Here is a 25,386-nt window from a genome sequence, read left to right on the forward strand (position 1 = left end):
CATCTTGGAAGGTTTCTTTGACATCTAAACTTCTATAAATAAGTATATCTGAGAATTCTGCATACAATGACTCTTGAAGTCACTAAACTAGTTTTTGGTAAATAAAAAGTGTGTATGCAAAAAAGTTGCCCTTGTTTTTCCCCACTGGTGCACTTTGTTTAGAAGCTGAGCTTCTCAAGTTTCAGTTGAGTTTCCTGTCTAATATTGAGGGTGGACACCAGTCAATAGAATAATTTTAAATAAATTTGAAAATCTCAGCATAAATGCCTAACAGACTTTGTATTCTGAGAAGTTACCTATCTTTACATATCAAATAGATCTTTTGGAGGATGATTTTTGAATATAGTAATTATAGGAAAATAGGTAATTTCTCCCCTGAAATTATTAAAAGTTGCATATTGTGTACTACTTATTTGTGTGCTGTAGTTACTGGAGATCTAACTCTAATACTCATTCATAGCTGTGGAGTTGGTTCTAGTAAAAGGTACACACGTAATTAGGTGAAGTGAGTTAAGCTTGGCAAACTCCATTAACCGCTCACCTAACTTAACGTAAACATTCACTTACCATACAATCATTAATATTTTATCTTTTTGCAGTTTAATAAACTCTCTTCTAGACACAGCATTAATTTGATTTGTCTCTCCCTTTCTACTACTTCTACATCTTTCACTCCAATTCTTCATGTGTAGATCATAAATTCCCAAGCCCTTTCTCTCTGAACTAAGCAAAGATTTTTGGGAAAATGTATCTGTTCAGTCCTGCTCTTAATGTTTTACTTCTTAACTCTTCATACAGATGTAGCAATCATTAAGCATCTCACCTGCTCAGAATATTATTGATAGTGAAGACTGTTTTTTTTCAAATTGCTAATTTTTTTTGATGACAGGTTTGATCAAGAATATCCTCTTGTGTTTCTTTAAGGAATGTCACTGTCAGCAGGTTCTTCTCCTCTTCATTCCCCCAAAATAACTCCTCATACATCTCCCGCTCCTCGAAGAAGAAGTCATACTCCTAACCCAGCAAACTATATGGTGCCTACTAGTGCCTCTGCTTCTGTTGCTAATGCTGTCTCTCAGCCTCCATCTACCGGCCAGGTGATCCAGAAGGAAACAGTGGGTGGAACAACGTACTTCTACACTGATACAACTCCAGCACCTCTCACAGGAATGGTATGTTTGCTTTCGATACAGAAATGTATCGAGTTTCCAAATTCTGAATTGGTTGATACTACAGAGGTGATTCTTAACGCTCCGAAAACCTTATTCTGTATGAAGATTTGGCCTTTTAGTTGTTGTAATTGTTCTCCAAAATCACTGAGATTTAAGGACCAGAGAATTTTTTTAATGTATTTTCATTTACCTCTGTGAAGAATTTTGGTGGTTTTATACAGCAATAGAAAGAAAGCATTTCATGTATATCGCAGTGGATACATACATAATGAGAAAACATAAAAAATTCAGATTTTTTTTTTTTCTCTGATGGGTTAAATAACTCTTACATTTATAGTGGAGGGGAAAAGGCAGTTACAAAAATGTTAAAATAACTAATGTACATACATACACACACCCCATTGAAATCATTAGTCGTGATTATCACATAAGGAAATTGTAATGTATCTGACAGTATGTTTATCACATGTACTTTGCATGAAGACTTGGTAGTGCAGTAGTTCAAACTAAAAGGGTGACAAAACTCTTAGTTTTCCCTATCCTTAAGGATTTTAAACTGCTTCTTAAAATGTTTTGTTTTCAGGTATTTCCAAACTACCACATTTACCATCCAGCTGCACCTCATGTTGCTTACATGCAGCCAAAAGCAAATGCACCTTCCTTCTTTATGGCAGATGAGCTCAGACAGGTAAGAGGGTAGAGAATTTAAAGGAAAATCACATATCTGGGCAAAAACTAGAAATTCACTAATAGTAGAAGAGAAATAGCCACTCAAAATCTGTGCATCCAGTTTTCCCTGTGGAGAATTTAAAAAATGAGTCCTGTAATGGATGGAGTACCACAGAGGGTGGGGGCAGGTTACAACATACGTGCCTGCAATCTAATCTGCATGCCATGATATTCTGTTCAGCTAAGTATTCTTACTTCTTGTGTATTGTTTTGGTGTGCGTGCGTTCATTTATGTAGCATTCCTTAAAACTGGATAGGATTACAGCTTAAAAGTCTTTCACTGAAATGAAAGTATATGCAGGTGTTAGCTGATGAGCCCTTCTCTGAGGGCTGGCTGTGACTGTTATTTATTTCAGCTTTACTGTACTAGGTGCCTCTATCAATGCTAGCTCTAGCTAATGTGTTTTCTGCAGCTCCTTCCTTCAAGAATTTATACATTTTGTCATTAATGTTTTCAAACTAGTGGTCTTCTCCACCTCCCCGCCCCAGACACTTGCATCAACTTTCTATTTTAATACAAGTGGCTGGTACTTCAAAACCAGTGTACTGTTAACTTATCAAAAATGATGAGCTGAATTATAATGTTCAAAACTTAATTTCCTCTTCAGGAACTGATCAACAGGCACCTAATAACTATGGCCCAGATTGATCAGGCTGATATTCCTGGTAAGTAAGTGTTTCTTATAAACTAAACTGTGATCATATAGTTCTGCAACCATGAATCTTCAACAACATTAACAACATCTTGCAAAAAATACCACCTGGTTTTAATTTTTCATGAAGCCTTAATCATCAGCTTGGGCTGTGGATAACCAGATACAAAGTATTTCAGAAATATGAAGTTTGTTTCTTGCTTCTATTCTCTTTTTCTTCTGTAATTTTCTTCTGTTTTGAACTCCTTAATGGTTGGAAATTCTTAAAATTGCTGAGAGAGGAAAAATCATTAAGGCAGTAAACCCTCGTGAAAAACAGTATTATATTACTTTGTACATATTAGGTATTCCTTTAAAGGAAGCATGTATTTTCAAAGGCTGTATATAAACTAGCAAATCAGTTTGTTTTAAAGTGGATTGGCTGGTATATCAGAGAAGGCTTTGTACTTGTTGCCAGGCAAGAGAAACATTACTATTAATTGTAATTTGGCTTTTGGGGAATTTACAATTGACTGTGTTCAACTTGATTTAAACAGATCACTTTTTTTTGTTCTAAACCACTATGTTAAAACACGTAAGATTTCAGATTTGCTTTTCTGTGATGAAAATGGGGTTCTTACAGTGGCATGAAGTCTGTATGGAAATTGGTGCTTGTTTATGAATCTGTGCAGGAAAAAAACACCAAAGAAAGGTCATTCAGAAGGATGAATTTTTAAGGCAAATGAGAAAATGGCAGATGGAACTGTGTGTCTGTTCTGTTGATTTTACTTGGTGTAACTTTTTCTGAAGACAGTTATTTTAGCTCTGTGGAATCTCTTCCAGAAACACATATATTGGCATTAAAGCAAAAATAGTGAATTTTAACTTCACATGCACCTAAAAGATGGTGCAAAGAATTTACATATTAACAACAGTAATTTTAATCTTCTCTGCTACTGTAATAACTTTCTCAAGTCAACTGACACCTAACATGTTTCTGCGTATAAACTGATTTTAGCAGTTCCTGCGGAAGTGGATAGCTACCACAGTCTCTTTCCTTTGGAACCACTGCCACCGCCCAATCGGATACAGAAAACAAGCAACTTTGGGTACATTACATCATGCTATAAAGCTGTAAATAGTAAAGATGACCTGCCATATTGCCTTCGGAGGATACATGGTGAGAAAAATTGAGCTGTCTCAATAGGAGTAGCGTTCCTAAGCATGTTAGTCATATTTTAATGTGTGGTTGCTTTTCGGTAGTTTCAGAAGAAATGTTAAAGTAAAATATTCTCCCCCAAAACATTACATTTTAAACCATGGTTTTTGTTTTTTTCTAGGTTTTCGTCTTGTTAACACGAAGTGCATGGTATTGGTTGACATGTGGAAAAAAATTCAGCACTCAAATATAGTAACCTTGCGTGAAGTGTTTACCACTAAGGCATTTGGAGAACATTGTAAGTTTTTTGGTTTGTGTTTTTTTTTTTCCCCAACTGATGTGTTGAGACTTTTTTCTAAATATGCTTGAGTTAGTAATTGTCACATGTTTCTATTTTTAAGCTCTTGTGTTTGCATATGATTTTCATGCTGGAGGAGAGACTATGATGAGCAGACACTTCAATGACCCTAGTGCTGATGCCTATTTCACAAAACGAAAATGGGGTAAGGAAAATACATTATTATGCAGTACTTCTGTAAACTGTTTCTAATACTTAAGCAGTAAATAACTGGTCAGAAATAGTCTTTTCGTCTTAATTTTTTTAGCTAATCAGTTCTGTTATATCATAAGCTGATTGGGATCAGAGAACTCTTCTTCACTTTCTATTTGTAAAATTTCTGAATATAATTTTTTTTTTAAATAACAGAAAAATTTAACTAGAATTAAAAGTTTAAGGTAAAAGTCTAACAATGAACAATTTACTTTTCTGGTCACATTTGACTTATGACTAATTTGCAAAATTGATGTCAGTTTGTCAGAGAACTACAATTCTTTGATAGGGAAATAAGTTTGAACAGGACTGGGAGCCAAGAACTCTGGGGTTCTAGTTGCAGGTCTGTCACCGAGTGACACCTGACCCTTACTGGAGAGGTTTCCAAAATCATAAGAGACTATGACAATTTGATGCTTGCTGTTCAGGTGCCTTCTGCTTACAATTTTTTTTTTCCTCATAAAGTATTATGAGGACTAATTAGACAGTGTTTTATTTAATGTTTTGAAATGTGAAGTACTAATTAAGACAAGAAATGGACTGAAAAATCCCTGTAACATACATTCTTTTCAGACACAAAGTTCACATCATAGGTCTGATACTATGGCTTCAAAGGAGTCACTGAAGTGACATCTACATTCATAAATAAAATCTCTCACAGCATGGTCTGTGGCTCAGCAAGTCACCCAGCAGAGCTCATATCCATATGGCTAAAGCCTCATCCCCTCCAAAACAGTACGCTGCCAATCATACTGCCTATTAGGACCCGTTTGTTACCCAGGCAGTCCCGCAAACTGTATCCCAGTGTTGTCTGGAACACAACAGGCCAAAGCTATTAGTAGAGCCCAGTGCCATGCTGAGAAAGAGATGCTCACAGCTAATGGAATCACAGAAAGACTTAGGGTAGGAATGTACCCTCAAAGCTCATTTGGCCCAACTTCCTGCTCGATGCAGGACCAGCCCTGAAATTAGATCCAACAGTAGGGATGACCAGAGGACTGTGACCTGGCCTTGTTTTTTTTATTGGAGTAGCTGTTCCCTAAATGTCTTTAGGCTGTCAGTGTATAAAGAGAAGCAGAAGCTAAGGTTTCTTCTTTCTTGTGCTTTTTGAAATTAGAGTCTTTAGCTGTGAATTCAGTCTGTTTCAAAGGTTGACATGGAAAACTTCACTTGGCTATCTGGTAGATCAGAGTATAATAGATTAGCAGTGCGTGAATACATTCAAAGGCTTGTAGATCCCTTATATACTGAATATTCCCACTGGCTTTGCACTGAGCTGACCAGTATAAGTGAGGTTGGAACTTGAGTTCCACCATTGCTTTTGGTGGTAATATCTCAGAGGAGACCCTAGTTTGATTTGTCGTATCCTGTGGTAAGTCAAAGAATGCAATTACAAATTCAGTGAGCCTGATGTGAAACTAATTTGGTAGGATAAACCTGGAACACCTACTGCCAGGTTAATGACTGTTACGTGCAGCAGTAGACTTCTGAGTGTCTCCCACCCATGTTTTTCAATTTCCACGTTAATCAGTCCTTGTTATGTTTTTATACCTGTCTAGAGTATTATAGAAGAATGATGTCTGTTCTAGATAAAATAATAGAAGTTATAATAAAATTCTTGGGGACACATTCTTTTGTCACACTGGAAAAGAATCAAGTTTTGCTCCTATAAAGGGCAGTCATGTCTCATTAATCTGTCAAAGTTCTTTGAAGGAAGATCCAGTAGATAAGATCTTGGGTTTTTCAATGAAGTCCCTAAGAGTCTCTAAAAGAAACTAAGTGAGTGACCGTGAAATAAAAGAGAAAGTCCTCAGTTAGGTTAATAACTGGTTAGAAGATAAGTAACAGAGTTGTTTTTCACAGTGAAGAGAGATCACTGATGGGGTCTCACAAGAATATGTGCCGGGTGTTGTATTTCTTAACACATTCACTTGTTTGCACTGAAGATAAATAACGGTCTGTCAAAGTTTGCTGATAATACCAAATTATTTGGGTTGTTAAAAACAAAGGCCAATTGTGATGCGTTGCAGAAGGATCTTACAAGACTGGGACTCTTGACAATAATTTAGCAGGTGATGTAATGTAAACCGATGTGATCTAGGGAAAACGTAACTCTAACTTTAAACATAAAATGATGGCCTCAATTGTGGCTGTGACCACTCAATACTGCATCTGGGTTTATAGCTAAGTAGATTAAGGAAAATATTGTCCTCTTGCTGAATAGCAGTAAATAGGAAATTGATTATTGCAGACTATTAAGAAAAGAGTAAACAATGAAATGGAAGACATTGTATTCAAGATGTGGGTGCATCATAGACTCTTATCTGTAGTTGTGGTCCTCCTTACACATTTTGAAGAGTGTAGAAGAACAGCAAAGAAGTTGAGCAGAGGTGACAGGGATGATCAAAGGCGTGGAACAGCTTCTGTATGAAGAACAGCAGCATGGAATAGTACTTTTCATGCTCTTAAAAATGGACAGGAATATGATGGGATTAAAAATGACTGGAATATGGTAGGTGTCTGAAAATTCATCAGGGATAAAGAAAAAATGAATAAGCAACAATAATTTGCTATTTCTTCCAGCATAGAACTAGGAACTGGCAAATGAAACTAGCCAGGCAGCAAATTCAAAACCTGTGTAAAGATAATTAAGCCATGGAACTTTGTCACAGATTATTGTGGACATTTGCCTGGGTTCAAGGGGGAAGTGGACTTACTCATGGAGGAGAAATACTTATCTAGCTCAAGAGTTCTCTGAGCTGCAAATCATTGGAGGCCAGTAGAATATTCTATTTGTTTAATTTCATATGTTCAGGTATCTATTGCAAGCTACTGTTCTGATTTTAGTGTATGTCTTCGAAACAGGCTAGTGGGCTATTTGGACCATTTATTTGACCTACTACAGCTTCCTTCTATAGGCAGGGATGGTCTTTGAAACTGGAAATTACATCAATTTCTGTTCAGCCAAATCAAAGTGTTATTTAATTAAAATGAACTGTTGTGGTGGAACTTACAGGAATATGTAAGGAAGATAACTCTCTCCCTGTGGCACTTCTCATTACCTGCTCTTCCAGTCTTTTTATTAGATAAATTAGAAAAAAGTCACCTGAAATTCCACAATTTTGCCAAATCTTTCTGCACATCTTTGCTTTGGCCTTTCTTTTTTTGTAACTGCTGCTTTCTAGTCTGGTCCTCAGTAGAAGGAGCAATTTAAGAGAGAAAAATAAGATTGCATACCTATAACTTGATTTCTCAGAATTGCCTGCCTTCACAGATCCTTTCTCCATCCCCTCACAGAGTTTCTTGGCCGTCTGCCTGCCTAGAGGAGACTTCCAAGAGAAGCAGGGGAATGGATGGAAGTTGGGTACTCTGCAGCATGAGGCCCAGATTAATACAATTGCTTTTAAAGGTTTTAGGAGGCACAACACTGTGAACCTGATCAGTGAAAGAGAATTTGATTTCAGGTATGCAACCTTATTTATGTTGAACACTCCAGTTGGCAACATGAGACTTTGACAGTTAAAAGATGAGGATTATGGTTTACATAGCTGTCTTGCATGTCACTGGTGTCAGTGTGGTCAGTCTCGTTTTTTTTCTTTTTGCCATGTTATTTACAGACCCTGTTACAGAACTATTTTGGAAGGGATTTGGTGTGGGGAAAAAAAAAAAAGCAGCTTATGTTTATTTTTATACTGTAAACTAATGTCTTTGTTGCTTCTGAATTCTATAGAATTTATTGCTTGTGTTCTTTATGCAGTGAAATACACTCTTCTTTCAGGTGGTACAGTGTGATAATCTGATGTTCTGTCATATTTTATTAAATTTTCACACATTTTAAAATCAGAAATCTGACTTTTCAGTTAATTATTGCTCAGAGTACATTGATTTGAAAAGTTCCTTTTTGTTTGATTCTTATTCCTTGTATTTCCTCAATACACTTTTATTTCTATCAGAAGTGTCTAAACATTAAATCTATCCTTCTGGAACTTGTTGGGTTTCTTAAACCTTTCAAATATTTCTCAACTTCACATTGTAGTATATGTTAGTGCATTTATCTCTGCAGAAATTATTAAATTAGCAATTTAACCCAAAAGTACTGAAATGTTGTTCTTAACAGTCCAATAATTAAATGGTAAACCACATTCGGAATGTATGTGTTTTAAAACTATTGGCTAGAAAATCCTGGCAAATTAACAATAACTATCCACTGCTGCCAGTAAGATTTTTTCTTTGTCCTGATGAGTTTTTGTGGTTGGCAGAGATGAACATGCCTTTGATATGTCCTTTGGTCTGTTTATTAAAAACACTCTGAGTAATTAAACGTTGGTGTACATGCTGTTGTTAATAGCTTTCAGCACCACAGATTCTTCTTTTCAGCGAACAAATACTTTCTAACGAAGATAGGCAAGTTTCCTGGACCTTGCTTTCCTTTGGACGTGGTGGTAGTAATAGTATGTAATGCACAAAAGTGGACTTCACTGCTGACTTCACAGTTTTTGCATCCCCAGTTGCTGAACGTTTTGTCATAAAATACCACTCCTATTGAAAAAGGAGTAAGTTGTGTGCTTAGACTGTGATGAGGAGAAAGAAAATATTGAAAGTCAACGTGCTGTTGTTGAGGACAAAATATGTGACTAATAATTATCCTAAAATACCTTTGCCAAAAGATGCAACTTTTTCAAAGTAAATTCAAGTTTTCAATATCTTCAGATTTTTTACAAAATGTAGTGCTGCACTAGTAGTTCAGAACCTTTCAGTATATTGAAAACTGGGAAGTGTAAAACCGAAGCCCAGGTTTCCTTGGAGAAGGGGGAGAAATGAAGGCTTTACTGCATTTATCATACTTTCAGTACTTTAACTCAGGAACACTAAGTAAGCACTGAACAATTCAGTTCTTAATGTAAAAGACTGATTTCCAGGCCTGAGAGGCTCAGTTTAGTGAGCAGCTAAGTCTTTCATTGGGTTTCTGATTTTTTTTTTTTGTAACTGATGAGAAGTGCTGTTTGTGAGAACGCTTTCCAACAGTGTTCCTGATGATGTAAAACAGGTCCTACTACCGATGGTCCGAGCTTTTCCTTCCCACCCTGGGACTATCCCTGGCTTTATCCTTGCTCTGGGGAACAGAATTTCATTTGAACGCTTTTTTAACAAGCAAAACACAAGTATACACACACACACGAGTGCAAAGGGGATGTTTCTTTCACAGTGGAGAACATCATACCACAGAACTTAAAAATAAATAAATAATGCTGATAATGAGTTTATTTTAACGCAGCAAGGAAAAATAATGGATAACCTGTGTGTTTGGAATGGTAGTTCTTTAATTTTTAATCTTCTCCATTAGTATCTATGTTCAGAGAGATGAAAGTAGTGGGAGAGTCTGCCCTGTAGTAGGTGGGAAGAACATAGTCTGGAATTTTGCATGTTGTGGCTATGGATTCAGCCTGTGGTGGGAAGCCTTTTTCAAATCAGCCATGAAGCCTGTGAAATACCACTTCTTGGCATAAAGTAATTCTGGTATTTTTTGAAACGTTTTCTTATATTCTTGTTACGTTTTTTCACTGTGTTCAGTACTTTTTGGAAAGCTTTCTGAAGCTTTTTGTGTTTTGCCTGAAGAATGAGCTTTTGGGTCTCATCTCCTTGGGTCCTTGCTCAAGTGCCATCTGTGGCAGGCCTGATGGGCCTTCCTGGGACATACTTCATAGTCAGCATTGCAGCAAACTGAACTGCTTTTAATATTACTTGTTTTGAACAGATAGATAATGTAAGAGGGTATTTCAAAATTGATTATTCCACTGTTTAGCTTGCACCTTTAGTGTATGGGAATGTGAGGTGCAGCCAACCCATCTGAAAGCAGCAGCCTAGATTCAGCTGTAGCCTCGAGCGAATCTTCCCAGTAGTAAAATAATGTTGTTGCTTGATTGAGATTTTCTGATAGAGGAGGAGAAGCTGTGTTGAACTCTGATCTCTCAGCTTTTCACCATATGTTGAATATTCTCTTGGTTTCGTTGCCTTTATCTGGAAATGAAAGGGCAAGTGCTGTTGGTTTTAAGTTGCATGAAGAAAAATAACCCCCAGGTTTTGGCTTTTCTCTCTTTTTGGGATATTATAGCAACATTTCTGTTCTGGAAATACTTATTTCATACAGATGTACCTCTGTCTTACAGTGTCCATACACATTCCTGTTAAACATATCACACACGTTGCTGTTTACCAAATATAAAGTGTATTCCATAGTAAGTAGTAACTAGAGAAGGAGCCTCAACTAATAAAGGAGGTTATATCTCCTCAGTCATTTTATATTGTCGTGATTTTTGTCATGCTGAAGAAGAGAGCATTATGAGGGGAAAAATGTTTGCTACATGAGACTTTTGGTATGCTGGTTTGTGGAAAGTGATTTGCATAATGATTTATCAGGAGGCCAGAAAAAACAAATAATATCTCATTATATTCAGCCTTCAGTAGACATGCCAGGCTTATTGCTATTTAAAGGAGTCAGTGTCTTGATCTTCGTAAACTAAACCAAAGCACCTTAAACCTGAAAAATGAACTATAGTTTAAAAGCAAACAAGCAAAAGCTCAGAAATGAAAGCTGGGAACATTTCCACCCCATCACCCCAAAATCTGTAAAATTTCTAAGTATAAGTTTTTCAGTAATCTGTTTGACTTTTTAACTCTCGCATATATATGTTTGTGTATACATGTGCAAGCACACACACACAAACTTATTTTGAGCAAGTGCACAGATATTGATATGCTCCCGTAGGGAGAGGGAAGAAAAAAACCTAAATAGAAAAACCAAGAAACAAATGTTTGGAGGAGAGGAGTGCAGTCAGTTTAGAACTGAATCAGGTGCTTACGTGATTTTACTGAATACTGATGATATTACTGGTCTCAAAATTAGCAAAATCAGTACTGAGGCAACCTCATGAGATGCCTATCATGTTTTGTAAAATTGAGATGCACTGTGTTACTCTGGATGCATTTTCTTCTCTTACTTCAGCTTTGTGCCACGCCAACAGTAGCAATTCTTTGTATTACATGCATCTTACTAAAAATAATGTGTTATCTTTATTTTGTTGTCTCTGGCTCAGTATTACTCAGAAACAGTTTGCAATGTAGAATTGGGGCGTGTGTTTGCAAAGAATTAGTTTTACGTTTGAAAGGACTACAAATCCATTTAGGAGGGGAGTGATGCATTGCTTTCGTATGGCCCATTAACAGGGTCATGCAGTGATGACTTGTCAGGGAGTTGGGTCACAGCAGAACATATGTGAAGTTGTGTTCAATGATGTTTAGCCACCAAATCTTCCAGTCTGATTTGTCCATGTAATTTGAAACCAGCTTGTTACTTTGTCTTATCAGATGATAGAGAATGTTTAATTTGTAAGCCTTCCCTACAATAAAGGAGGTAAAACTGCATCTGTTGCAGCTATTGTGGTACATGCTTGTTGTTTTAGAATATAGGCATTTTTACTTCTGAAGTACCTGCATATTTTGATGTACCACCCACTTTCAGCAATTTCTAACCAGTGCTCTTTTTGTAGTGATTATTCATCTTAGACTTTAAAAATGAGCATAGTTTTCCTGAATGAGACGGTGAAAATAATAATGCCTAATGAATTGCCAGCATTTTAAAATGTGGTGTCCGTCCAAAAAAAACCCAAACCAAAACCCAACCATTAAAGCACAATAGATAAGTCTTTTGAGGGCTGTTAAGTTTTGAATGAAATGAGTATGTGAATTAATTGTATAATTCAAAATGTGCTAACTTTAATTTTATGTAGTAGCCTTTTGTTGATGCTTACAAAATTTTGCTTCTAGGTCAGCATGATGGACCTCTACCACGGCAGCATGCTGGATTGCTTCCAGAGTCTTTGATATGGGCATATATTGTGCAGCTCAGCTCTGCATTACGGACCATTCATACAGCAGGACTGGCGTGCCGAGTTATGGATCCAACAAAGATTCTAGTAACGGGCAAAACAAGGTAAGGAAAGCATTCATTCTCACTGTGAACTGTGATCTGTGTTCATGGTAGCTGCTGGCCATGCATCTGTTAGGGAAATAACAAAGTCTAACTAGAAAGTTCTGTTACTTTTAACTGGCATGAGACTAAAAATGAATACATGCTAAAACTTGTAAATTTTTTGTGAAGTTCTTTTTAAACATGGTTTGGGAAGACTTATGCATTATCCTCAAAGTACTGTTCAGAACCACTACTGACAATTTAGAAATTTGTTGATCTATTTGTAAACTGAAGATTGTCTATTGCATTTCATCAAATAGTAAAATTAGTATTTTCTGCTTCATAGTAATTTGCTGAGTACTGATGACTTTTTTGTCATATCAAAGCATTCAGTGAATGCTAAAGGAAAAATTGATTAACCAACAAAATTTAATTACACTTCTTCCTTTTCTCTTCTTGTTCCTAAAGGTTACGAGTTAATTGTGTTGGAATCTTTGACGTTTTGACATTTGACAACAGTCAAAATAATCCACTGGCATTAATGGCTCAGTTTCAGGTAAGACAACAGCGCCATAGTTAGGTTGGTGACTTGGCACGGGGAGTAGCGAAAACCAGTGTGATTTCCTTTTGGAAGACAAGTATTTTAATTAAACTGTAGTCCGGTATATCTATCTCTAAAAAACTGTATTTTTTCATTCATGATTTGATCTTGGTTCTGCCATGCATTATTCAAATTTGCTTGTAATTTAGAAATGCGAATGCTCATTTTACTATCTCCTGCTTCTAAAATTTCAGCAAACTCACCAAACAGATTGAACTATAAGTGTTTAGAAACTTAAGTGAGAAATGGTTGAAAATATTAATTTCTAAAGGAAAGAGAAGAAAAATCTTACGTTTAGTGTTAGAGATCAAAAAATAATCGTTCAGTAACAGTTTTTGCTCTGCTTTCTCTTTTGTTATTTTAACAAAAATAACTAAGTGTTGAATACCTGTTCACAGAGGAGTAAGAGATCTTTTAAATAACTGCACTTAGGCCTTCTCCTCACTCCTAAAAGGTTCTAGTGTATCTTTATTTTAGGCTCCTAGTTTTTCCGTGCTCTCCTGGCGTTCTCTGAAGTGTGGACTCTGCATAATTCCTGAATTAAGAAGAATCCCTTTAGACTTAACAAAAACTGTTCCACAGTCATCTGGAGCATCACTGTGTACAGGAGTGCCTCTTTCCCTAACTTCCCCTCAGGGTAAAGTACATTGCTTCAGCAGTCATCACATATCCTGTCCGTACTGGGAGTGAAAGACTACAGTAGGGAGTTGGATTTAATTTATTTTCATTAATTGAGCTTATTCACTGTGAGAAAATTGCTCATTCAGAGTCTTCCAGTAATAAATGAAATGTTTGAACTTTGGCCAGGCAGAAACTAGCTTATTGGAGACCATGTCCTAGAACATAGCAACTTCTTTTTTTTTTTTTTTTTTTTGAATGATACAGTAAAGCAATTTTCAGTCTACTTTGAGTACATCAAAGGATTTTCCCTCTGCCCAGCTACATATTAATGGGCTTTTGATAATCATTTAGTGGAAAACAGCTGAGAAAAGATAGGAATACATGCAAGTGCAGGATTCCATGCCTAAAAATGTAATGAGATTTTTTTTTAATCTAAATACTTCCTTAAATTTATTTTAATTGCAGCTGGGAAAGAGATCCTCCTGAGATATTATGACATTCAAGTAATTTTAAAGCAAAACGTTTAATGTACTTGGAGGTACAAATCTAAAAATACTCTCAGGTACATGAATCTGTCAAAAGCATTTACCACCATAGCAGCCCAACACTTGGCAACTAACTTGCTTGGTAATGCCTAGTTTTGTTTAGGGGGGATGTTTTTGCATGTTTTGTACATTGTTAGTATCCAAATTGTTCAGGTATCACTGCTAAACCAGAAAAGAAGTACTCTTAAATAGGTAGTTTGGAAGATCTAAACTGGAGTTGGACAATATAGTATCACCTTTTTTTTTTTTTGTCACTTCTTCTAGAAGGGCTAGGCTTTCACTATCCATTTTGTTCCTTCAGAGATGCTGGACTGAGTTCATTCCTTGAAATTCAGGAGTCATTTATCATCCTCTACCTTTGTTTGCCCTAGCCAGATAAAATTACAAAATAACAGCTGCTGCTTGTCCTTTTTCCTCTCGATCCATGACCCAGTTCCTGAATTCCTCTGGGGCTCCTGTGACTGTTAAAAATGTAGGTTATCTCTTGGTTTACTGCCCAGCTAATATGTATTTCCTTGTCGCTGTCTTCAATGGAGGAAGGTATTTTTGTTAGCATTTGTCACTTTCTGGCTATTTCCCATTGTTAATAGAGATAGGAAGGAGTTTGGCCAGAACAGCGAGGGGCTATGTAACGGCAATGCAATTGTTCTTTTACAATCTGTGTTAAACACATTAATTTATATGATCATTTAAGAGTTAAATAAAGGCAACAATAAGGGAAGCTAAAAACAAGTAAATGAAATATGAATGGCCACTTGCATTAAAAACATGGTGTCAAATCTATATAAATTCCAGTGCATCACTTTCCACCCCCCAATCCTTAAGTCTTGTGTCAATCAGTTATGAGATATAGATGGGAAAATTGTAAATGGTGATGTAGGAAACAGTAGAAAGGTTAATAAATATTTCTGTATTTGGAATAAAATTAGGATGAATCCTTTCCATATGAAATGAAGAGAAAATGTAAGTTTTATTGATGTAACAAGGGCTATAAGGTTACATTTGCTAAAAGTAAATATTTTTAATTTAGCAAACCAAAATAACTTTCACATACACCTCCCCAAAGTCAAAGAAACTAGCTGAAGAGGCATCTGAAGTATTAATGTTGACTTGAAAAAATAATCAATCAAAGAATCTAGGAACTTGGAGGGACTTCTAAGTGCAATTCCAGAACTTAAAAAGATAAGTGAATCCACAGAATTGTAGAGTGTATGAGCTGATATTGATCCAGGTAAACCAGTGGAACTGGATAAACAAAAAAGTAATGTCAGTTTCAAAGAGTTTGTGGAAAATGGATCTTGTCAAAAATTTATTTGACTAGCTTGCATGTCTGGCTGATAAAACCAAGAGTGTGAAATGCTGAGTTATCTCCAGCGTATTTAGCGTAGTACCACATACCTTTTTAATATTTAAAAAAAAAAAAATGCGGAAGGGAGAGGGTACGTATTCAATTAACTTTTAAATTGCTCACTGACATATTTGAAATTCATTTGATGACAGGGAGACATTAATGAAGAGGGCTGCTTCTGAGTTTGTCTCCTAGGGTCTGGTTTTTAGTCTAATGATATTTAATATTTCTAGCAATGAACTACATGTTGATGATAAAATCTTTCCTAGCAAAACTTTCAGGAGATAAAAAGATAGATTGATACAGATTACAGTTATGAACTGAAGTGCTAATTCATTAGTTAGTCATTGGTCATTAGTTGCATGCAAGGTACATCTTTGAACAAAAGGCAGCCTGTACTTAAAAGGTACTTAAACCTTGAAGTTGAGAATCAACTTAGTATGACTGAATAACCACTGTTGATAGTTACCATAGCAAAGGCAGGTCTGTGGCAAAAGGAACTGGCGTCATCCATAGATATGTGCAAAGCATGATACAGAGTATGAACCGGGAAATGATCGTACCTAATGTTGATCCGAACCTTGCACTAGCAAGGCTACTACAGGAATACAGCATTTATTTCTGGTGTCCCTGCTCCAAGGAGGTCTAGTAGTTCTTGTGTGCTCCTTTAACCTTTCTCTGCCTAGAAGCAGGAAGAGCTGAATCTGTTGACATTTTCAGAAGGGAGGTTGGGGCTTAACAGGCATATGTGGATTGCTTCCTTATGGAAAGGATGGTGTACTCCAGCTCTTGGGAAGTTGTGTACCCTGTCTGCATGGGTAGAGTTGGTCAGTGGATGGTAGTTTTGTCCCTTCTAAAATAGGAATCCGACTTCCATAAATCCTGATCTTTATGGGTCCCTTCCAACTCAAGATATTCTATGATGCCCCTATCACACAGGAAAATGACTGCCTGTCTTTGTGCACTTGTAAAACTTCAAACATTGGGCATTGTAATAACATTTTCTTTCAGAGTTTCAGCTGTCAGTGAATAGTGAGGCACCTCTAGAGAGCAATTCAGCTTGCTCAAAATCTGAATTGTCTTGCAGAATTACAGATGTCTTAAATCGATCAGACTCTACTGAATCGCTTGAAGTTTAAGTTCCTAAAATTAGTGGGATGAATCCAAGACACTTTTGCAACTAAAACAAGTTAAGCATTGACTGTAATTTGAAATGGGTGTGTTTGAGGCTGCGTTGGTGTGTTGTATCATCTCTGCCAGTTTTTCTATTAGATGTAACTTATAAAACAAATAAATTCAGGTTCCGAGTCAAACACTTAAAACAAAAGCCTGAATTTAGAATTTCCTGGTTGATGTTAATGTAAGAGTCTTTCTCAACCATTTTTAAAATCTAATGCAATCTGTATTATGAAAACACCTATGTAAGGGAAGACTACGTTTTCATAGGGTGTTGCCTGAAATAGTATATTTTCTGTGTCTCGGGGTTGTGTGATGATAGAGAATTTATATAGGATACATCCTTACGAATTACTAAAAGTTGGAAGGTATTAAACGTAAAGTAGGGGACTGCAGAAAGAAGAAGGATTGTGATTAATACAAATACATATTTCTTCTAAGTCTTCTAGAGAAAGGAAAAAAAAATGCCATTGTGCCAGGTAACATGTCTCTGTATAGACACTGCATCAGCAAGATTCCTCTCTTTGATACTATAGCAGTGTCCTCTGCTGCTCAAACTGACTGCTTGGTAGTGGAAGCAAGTGGGTTCCCACCCAAATGGGGTTTGTTGCTTTGGTTCATTTCTCTTTACCAAAGTACAAAGGAATGCTGATACTCAGGAATTCCTGGTTCCTTAGGAAATCGAGTCTAGTAAATGCCAGTCCCATCTCCTTCTCCACCGCTTTGTCCTTATTTCTGTCTCATTTTCCACATCCTGTTTCTGTCTTCATTAGCTACAAGAGTATCATGCTTTTTAACTTCTGTCGTGTTGTGTATCCATGTTCAAATTGTGCTGCTTAATCGAACTTGATATGGAAACAGCAGGGACATTGAGAGACCTGGAAAGGTTTTCTTTACTCTGTCCCTCAATACCTGGGAGATGTGGCTGCAGGGAAAGCTCAGCTCAGTTACTGCAGCCAGAGGCAGCAAACATGGTTACCCCTCTGGGTGGAGGAGCTGTGAGGGGCTGTGGCACATCCACCATCTCAGCACTTCTCTAAAGCTGCCAAATTCTAAACAGAACTTTTAATGTTGCAGTGCTACCAAATTTTCAGCCTTTCTTACAGAAATGACACAAGGTATATGCCTTGTATGACTGCGTTCTCTGCTAAATGGCATAGCCTTGCTCTAGTCTACGGAGCTGACATTCTCAATAATTAGTAGCTTTTACTTTTTTACTTTCGCAAAATATCTTTCTCAGAAAAAAACCTCAGGAAAATACTGAATTTCTATCTCTAGCTGACTCTTAATATTCAATCTGAAGCAGGCATCCAGCATGGAAAGCCACAGGTGGTTCAAGTTTGGACAAGCTGTGTGCAGCTGAAAGGCTTTCCATGGAAAGAATTAGGCAGCTTTTGCTATCAATGTCACTGTCTGCTGCTAAATTAGGCTCCTGTTTTTAGGGGTGGCCTTTGCAATCTGGTATAGCTTTTCAGAATAATTTCTGGTGGCTGTCTATTAAAATTGGCAGAATTTTCTGTTGTGGCAAAGCAGCCTGTGTGCAGCATTCATCTTTTAAGAGCAGTTCTACTTTTAAGGAAAGTGTTTAGTAACACTAAGGATTTCTTCATAAAATGTGATGCTGCTCAATTTGTCAGTCATACAGGCCTGTTCCTGGCTAGTTATTTCAGGCAGTTCATATCTTTTTCACACTGGCCATCAGAGATGAAAATCTTTGAGCTCCTTGTTAAAACAGAAACATCATTTGCTGGAATCTGGTGCAGATGCCAGTGTGAAAACATGAGTCCAGCAAATGATGTTTCTGTTTTAACAAACAGTCCTTGATAGGTATTTCTGCATTTCTTATTGAGAAGACTTGCTCTATTTGCCACCAACTCCTCGATTTGTCGGGAGTGAGCAGGTGGGTGGTTAGGGGGGCCTATTTGCAGAGCTTCTGCTCACTACACAAGAGTTCTCTCTGGTACTATCCTTAAGCTAAAAATAAGTAAATTTTAAGAATTCAAAGGTAAATATAGTACCTAGAAATTGTTAGATATCAGGACAGAAAATCAGGACAGATTTTCCTCTGTACGTTTTGACTACTGTAACTTGAACAGTCATATTGAACTATGACTTGAATAGCACCTATTTTAGTTGCTCAAATTCTTCTAAGGTTATTGAAGAAGTGTCTCTCTTTAAACACCATCTAGTATCATACGTAATATTTATCTATACCAAGAATCTTATCTGTGTGTGTTTTCCCTGTTAGCAAGCGGATCTGATTTCCCTGGGGAAAGTTGTGTTGGCTTTGGCTTGCAATTCTTTATCAGGAATTCAGAGAGAGAATTTGCAGAAAGCAATGGAACTGGTGACAATCAACTATTCCTCTGATCTGAAGAATCTGATTTTGTAAGTTTGCTTAATAAATCTTTTAAAGGAAATTTTAAACATACAAATGAAAACGTCAAATGATGTTTTTAGATGCAAGTAAGATTACAGGTATAACTGCTGTCATTGAGTTGTCTGCAGTCAGTGCATCGTTAAACATAATTTAAAATTTGTTTGTATAATGTGTATTTTCATGGTGTATCTCATACATAAGCTTCTAATAAGAATTAGGAGCTTAAACAAAACAATCATTTTAAATTGTATTCAATACTGGGCTTCATTGCCTATTATCTACCATAGCAATATGCTAGTATTATCTTACAGTTTCAGGAGGTGTTGAGAAATAGGCACATTGCCTTTTTGACCAACGGGTTGAGTACTAGCTTTTCTTGGCTGCGTATTACTTTGTGTCATTCTTTAGTATAGTCAGCCTTTCTCTTCTTGCCGCCTAAGAGGGAAAAAGTAGAAATCTGTCCCCTCCCTCATTTGAAAAACAATTGCATGACAGTCTGAATCTTCACGTCTTCTCTCTTTTTGAGTATGTTCTTGCTGTTTGAGTGGGTGAACTACACAGTTCCATGAAAGTACGCTCCTATCTTATATAAATAACTGACTGGATGTATACATGTAAATTAGACATGTTTTCTCTGTTAATATCTAAGAAACGCTGCAATTGTCAACTTTGTGTGTTAAATAGACATCAGGGTCAAATAGTTATAAAATAACAGAATGATCTCTCTGGCATTTGCAGAACATTTAAGTAATCTTTTTTTGGGGTGGGGATATTTTGGCAGGTATTTGCTGACCGACCAAAACAGGCTTCGCAGTGTAAATGATATCATGCCTATGATTGGTGCGCGATTCTATACTCAGTTGGATGCTGCTCAAATGCGAAATGATGTTATAGAGGAAGACCTTGCAAAGGTAAATCATTTAGTAATTCCTACAGGGAGACCTATAGTCAGTATTCCTACAGCTGTACCTTAAAAGGGAATGTTTTTCTACTGTTTTTTCCTTTTGTTTGTTTAGCAACCTAAGTAATCTGCCTGCAGGCTTGAGAACTCAGGGTATTGAAAGTCTAGAAGCTCCAAGAACCTCTAGTTTTAGGATGTCCTCAGCTGGGCTTTAACAAAAGTAACGTCTTCGTGTCCAGCCAGCAGTCTTGTGGAAAAGATGTTCTTTATAGAATGGTTAAAAAGTAGTATTCTGAGTAAATAAGGCTATATATGTCATCACACACTAGAATGTCATCGGACACTAGATCATGTAGTTTGTGCTAGAGCTTATACAGCAACAAATGTTGCCTTTAAATTCTTGGATAGACTTGAATTCCAGTGTCCCTTTACTTATCTCGTACATTTTCCTTTCCAAATGAATGCGAGATCATGGACCTGAATGCTGCCATCCTCAGTTTCCCTGAAGTATGCACGTCTTGCTGTATGGGTCTGGTTAGTCTAGCTACAAAGGAAATATGTACTTTGTCCCATGTTAATGTGTATTTGTTCAGCAGGAAAGGATGTCTGCTCATTGGAAGCCACTGATCACAGGATTTTTTAACAAGACTGAGATACATTACAGAAGGCTTTCATGATGCTGAAGATATGTGTGAGATAGGGTATTAAGTTTTTAAGGATTTAATCAAGTCCTGTGACTCCTTTCCATTACATACCCTCATTGAGAATTTTTTTAAGAGGCAGTAGACCAATGGTTGGGATTCTGATGGATTGGTTCTCTTAATTTCTTCACCATTGGTTTGTTGAATAACAGTTTTTCCCTCCTTGGTGAAAGATACTGGAATCTATCAGAAGCAAAGAGCTGCAGAAGAGCAAGGTGGTATCTGCTTTGGACGCAGAGCTCTAGATGACAGGTGCCCACTCTGATAGTCAACCCCTACTGCTCTGAAGATGTTCACAATAATTTCTTGGTAAGGTGGCCCAATGTGCTTGCACAAATTTGTGCAGGTGGACCTTTTCCAGTAACAAAGATGGAGATTGTCCTGTAATCAGCATTAAGCAGTCCACATTTTCAGTCAGGTTGTTTGTAGCAGTTGCTTATCACTGGCAGGTGAGCAGAGCAACTACAAATACAAGTTGTTGCATAGTCCCCAGTTTGGCAATAGCTGTTTACCTGGCAGTGATAAATAGCAATTGCTAATTAGCTGTTGTACTATAACCTGTTTGTACTATCACATCCTCAGTAACATCAGAGCTACAGTATCCCTTTACTCTAGCCTGGTACCCTCTCTTCATTATTGCCCCAAAGCAGGTGCTTACGGGAGAGTGTTAGAACAAGACTAGCACGTGTAATATTTTTTCCTTGTATTCTCCAAGCAAGCAGTTATCTGTAGCTTAGGGGCTTCTGATGCTGGAGGTGGTTTGTATGTAGTCAATAACTTTGTTTTCTTGAAGCCATGAATATTTTTTTACTCCAGTAATGCTCATGTTTCACCCAGCAGTGACCCCATTACTCTATCCCTTTCCTTCCTCACCTTAATATTTCCATCATCTATATGTCACAGCATTCAAAGCCTCAGTTCTTCAAGTCCTCTAATCCATTCTGTAGAAGAGCTCCCTGCCTTACAGGCTACCAAGCCTGCAGGGAGGCCACTTGGAGACTTAGTGCCAGTGTTGTTGCTCAGCTGTGTCATCATTGACTGGGAAATCTGCAAGGCAGTGGCATACACACAGATGTGGTTTGGGCTTTTGTGTATTTGGCCATGTACAAAAAAATTATTTGGAGGTTGTATAGACCTCTGCTAGCTGGACAAGGTAAGTCTTCTCTGTCAATCTCTAAGCATAGCTACAATTGTGGTACGAGGTGTTCTGCTGTGTGTTTTTTAGACTGGTAATAGAAGCCTTGCAACCCCTAGGTTGTCTGAGGTCAAGCTGTTATCACCGTGACCTGCTTTATTTACCCAGCTGTGCACAGTAATCTACTCCAGACTGAATTCATTTGAAATCAATATGATCATGCATGGAATGAGATGCAGCTTAGCATGAATAATGTTGGAGAGCTGGGCCATTGGAGAATATGAATAATATCAGGAGAGAATCTTTTTTCCCCTGCCAGCTTTGAGCAGCTTTTACTTACACAAAAGATTAATCCACAATGTAATGTAAGCTAGAATGTAACTCTTTTTACTATATCCTAATTGATGAGGAAAAATGTATGAAATCAATTTTTCAATTGCATGTGTTCTAAGCATCTGTAATTCTAATGTTCTGTCTTTTGCGTGAGCTCGTTCTCATTGCTTTGTCTCTGTCATTGATGGACTCAGTTTATACTGTTTTAATACTTAAAAAAGTCTGGCTTTTTTTGGAAAAACTTCTTTCAAAATTATATTTGGAATCAATTGTAATTTGAATGTTAGTCTGATATTATTGTTGCTAAATATTTACTAATAATGGCCTACAATGCACTTCTGAAAAACAAATCTGGTAGATTATGTTCCTTCTCATCTTTACCTGAAATAAGGTGGTATACTATGTACTTCTACAGGTCTTGATAACTGTGTGTATATATATATTAACATATTCTTCTTTTTTTAACTTACTATATTTTAGCATACCATAGACTGGCAAGAGACTAGACTTACATTTCCACAAAGAAACAGATTGTCTGATCCAGTTCCTGCTGGGGCAGCAAAGTATCATTAGTTGTTAAATCTCCACATTATAATTGGGCTACCGATACACAGTATAATGCATTCAATCTCTTTCTGAAAAAATTATACCCTCCTCTTAGAATAAATAAATCATTGTAATTAATAGTGCTTCATTGCCATTACTCCTATATATCTTTTGCAAATAAGTGTCTTAATTTTATGTGTCAGAAACTTTAATAAACTCTTTCTTGTTTTCTAGGAGGTGCAAAATGGAAGGTTATTTAGGCTTCTAGCAAAATTGGGAACAATCAATGAGAGACCAGAGTAAGAAATATTTGTTTTCATGGTGTAGAGTATGTAAAAGCCAGTTTGCAGTGCAAGGTTTCTTCCCTCGTAAATTTAAGCTAAGCATTTTCCCCATACTAGCCCCTGAAGAAATGAGTATTTAAGAAGCCTTGAGAAAAATAAAATAAGACACTTTGACCAAAATTTTAAATAAAGGAGGAGAGAATACAAATAGATATGCCAAAGTGGCTTCATTTTTTTGGTATGGTTTCTCTTTAATGGTCTCTTGTGAGTGACAATAGTTTTTGAGGAAATCCATAGCTTGCTTTAACTGTAGTAAATGGTGTAGATATTGGTTTTAAGCTAGTTAATTTTCAGCTTGTTTTTTATCAACTACTACATAAAAATGAAGTGTCCATGGTCTGTTCTCCATCCTATTGAATAGGCTTGGAGTTGTGTCTGTAATGCTGGTTTCTAACATGTTTCTACATGTTAAACTTGTTGAAGATAACTGTTGCTTTCTTCCATCACTTTTCTGTGGCCTTCGGTAGGCATTAGCTTCGGGTACTTCAGCTGAGAAACTTTGAATATGTTGGTCTTCTGTTTGTGGCAGAGGGGAGACTGTAATTTAATTGCAAACTGTAACAGGTAGCTTAGCAGAGCAGTAAGATTACTCAGTTTAGATTGAAGAGTCGTGTATCTGTGGGTTTTGATTTTTCTTAACTTTCTGAGCTTTAATACAAGCCTTTGTTTTACACCAGGTTTCAGAAGGACCCAACATGGTCAGAAACTGGAGACAGGTATTTACTAAAGCTCTTTCGAGATCACCTTTTCCATCAGGTGACAGAAGCGGGTACTCCTTGGATTGACCTCAGTCACATTATCTCATGTCTTAACAAGGTACACTGTACTTGGGTTAGCTTTTAAAAATTTGTTTGGGTTAACTTTCTTTAAAATAATATTCCACTTCAAAGCAAGTTGGCATTGGCAGGTTAATTATGTTGATTTAACTGATGGTTATTTTCCCCCTGTTTTGGATGAAAACAATGTATTCACTAAGCTAATATTCAAACATTTATGGATATTTTAAATAAACTTAGTATATTAATATTCAAACTTGGAATTCGGTAATATAGCGTGAGATACAGTATTAACTTTTAATCCTAGAATGCATTGAATACTGTGGATAAGCAATGCTGGTCCCTTTATGCTACTCTGGTCTTTCAACACAGCATAAAGGATCCATAAAACCTCTTTAACTGGGGGAGGTTTCTGCTGATACAGTTATCACAGAGGATGGTCATAAGGCAAGAGGATCCATTCCTAAACTGTGCTGACCAGAGTAGGAGACAGGAGGGAAACTGCAATAGAAATTTGTTGAAAATCCTTACCATCTAGGACAGTGCTGGAAAATTTGTGACTTACAATGTTAAGTCCACTTATGATAACTTCCCTAGCCTCTCCAGCCCTTCATTTTCCAAGGTTGATTTAACAAAGCTATTTGCAGTTTTCCAAGAGCTGCACTACTAGCAAAATTTTAGCTGAGCACTCTCGTGATTAATAGCAGGAGACGGGTGAGAGACCACAAGATCTTCCGTAGTTGTAGAACTTGTCTTGCTCCATAAGTTAAAGTACGTGAGCTGATTATTTTTTTTTATTGGCAGATCAGCTTTCGACTTCTTTTACATTGTTTTGCTGAACTTCAGTAATTCATAGGAGACTAAGATGCTACTTCTTCCCTTTTTTTTTTTCTTTTTAGCTACTTGGTCATTCCACTCACTCTGTAGAGAATGGTGATGCAGACACTGACAATATACAGTTTCAGTGGCTAGTATTTTCTTTTCTAGTATTAGGATAGCCAACTTTCTCTTCCAGAAAAAATTGAATATGTTCAGATCCTTTGACATGTAACAACTGACTTAACTACAGTTAAATCTTTTTCTAAATTGTCAGGGCTTTTAATCTCCTATTAGACCGCTGCTGTGCATTTCTTTAACCTCCTTTTTATCTTTCCGGTTGGTGTCTGTAATCACTTTAAAACAGACATTAAAGGGATTGAGGCTAAATCAAAAAGAAAGCATGTTGATATTCAAATAGGCAGTGAAATGCCATCATGATTTGAAAGCAGTGACCCATACAGTACTGTAGCAAGAGGGGAGAGTCCTGAATTCATAGGTCAGGTAAGAGACGGTGTCAAAGAATGCCTTGTTCTATAAATGTTCATGGCTTACCTTTTTAAACAGAGGCTCTTCTCTTCTTTGGTTGTGGGCTCAGCACACAAAAAATGTAAGGCTTACAGAACTCTACTTTGGAAATACACTCTAAAAAACACTTCTGAAACTGTGGTGTGCACTAGTAGAAGTGGTTATTTGGGCTTTCCTGCTGCAGTCCAAAAGCATTCCTTTTGAATGAAAATTACTCTATTGTTTTAAAAAAATACCTTTTTCAGTGTGCTGTTTTGGGGATCTTTTCAGCTGAGATACTGGTTTATGCCTCCACAGGAGGAGAGAAAGAAAGCCATAAATATTGATGTTTCTAGTTAGCTGTGTGGCTTTCTTAATACAGATCTTCCATATCCTACATTCATTAAGGTAATTCACTGATTTCTTGTGTGATGCTAATGGAAAA

General features: G+C 36.9%; 1 protein-coding gene across 1 annotated transcript in view; it reads left to right on the forward strand.

Annotated features, from left to right (window-relative positions):
• Positions 1 to 25,386, forward strand: part of PAN3 (poly(A) specific ribonuclease subunit PAN3) — an 84,956-nt gene that overhangs the window by 55,503 nt on the left and 4,067 nt on the right. The window contains exons 9-20 of the mRNA XM_059836083.1: positions 925 to 1,172; positions 1,756 to 1,860; positions 2,510 to 2,567; positions 3,552 to 3,713; positions 3,874 to 3,990; positions 4,094 to 4,195; positions 12,067 to 12,232; positions 12,680 to 12,767; positions 18,751 to 18,890; positions 19,664 to 19,793; positions 22,733 to 22,797; positions 23,520 to 23,658. Coding sequence (XP_059692066.1) covers positions 925 to 1,172; positions 1,756 to 1,860; positions 2,510 to 2,567; positions 3,552 to 3,713; positions 3,874 to 3,990; positions 4,094 to 4,195; positions 12,067 to 12,232; positions 12,680 to 12,767; positions 18,751 to 18,890; positions 19,664 to 19,793; positions 22,733 to 22,797; positions 23,520 to 23,658 — 1,520 coding nt within the window. The remainder of the gene's footprint in view (positions 1 to 924; positions 1,173 to 1,755; positions 1,861 to 2,509; positions 2,568 to 3,551; positions 3,714 to 3,873; positions 3,991 to 4,093; positions 4,196 to 12,066; positions 12,233 to 12,679; positions 12,768 to 18,750; positions 18,891 to 19,663; positions 19,794 to 22,732; positions 22,798 to 23,519; positions 23,659 to 25,386) is intronic.

The sequence above is a fragment of the Gavia stellata genome, chromosome 1 (assembly GCF_030936135.1).
Source record: "Gavia stellata isolate bGavSte3 chromosome 1, bGavSte3.hap2, whole genome shotgun sequence".
In the NCBI taxonomy this organism is placed as follows: domain Eukaryota; kingdom Metazoa; phylum Chordata; class Aves; order Gaviiformes; family Gaviidae; genus Gavia; species Gavia stellata.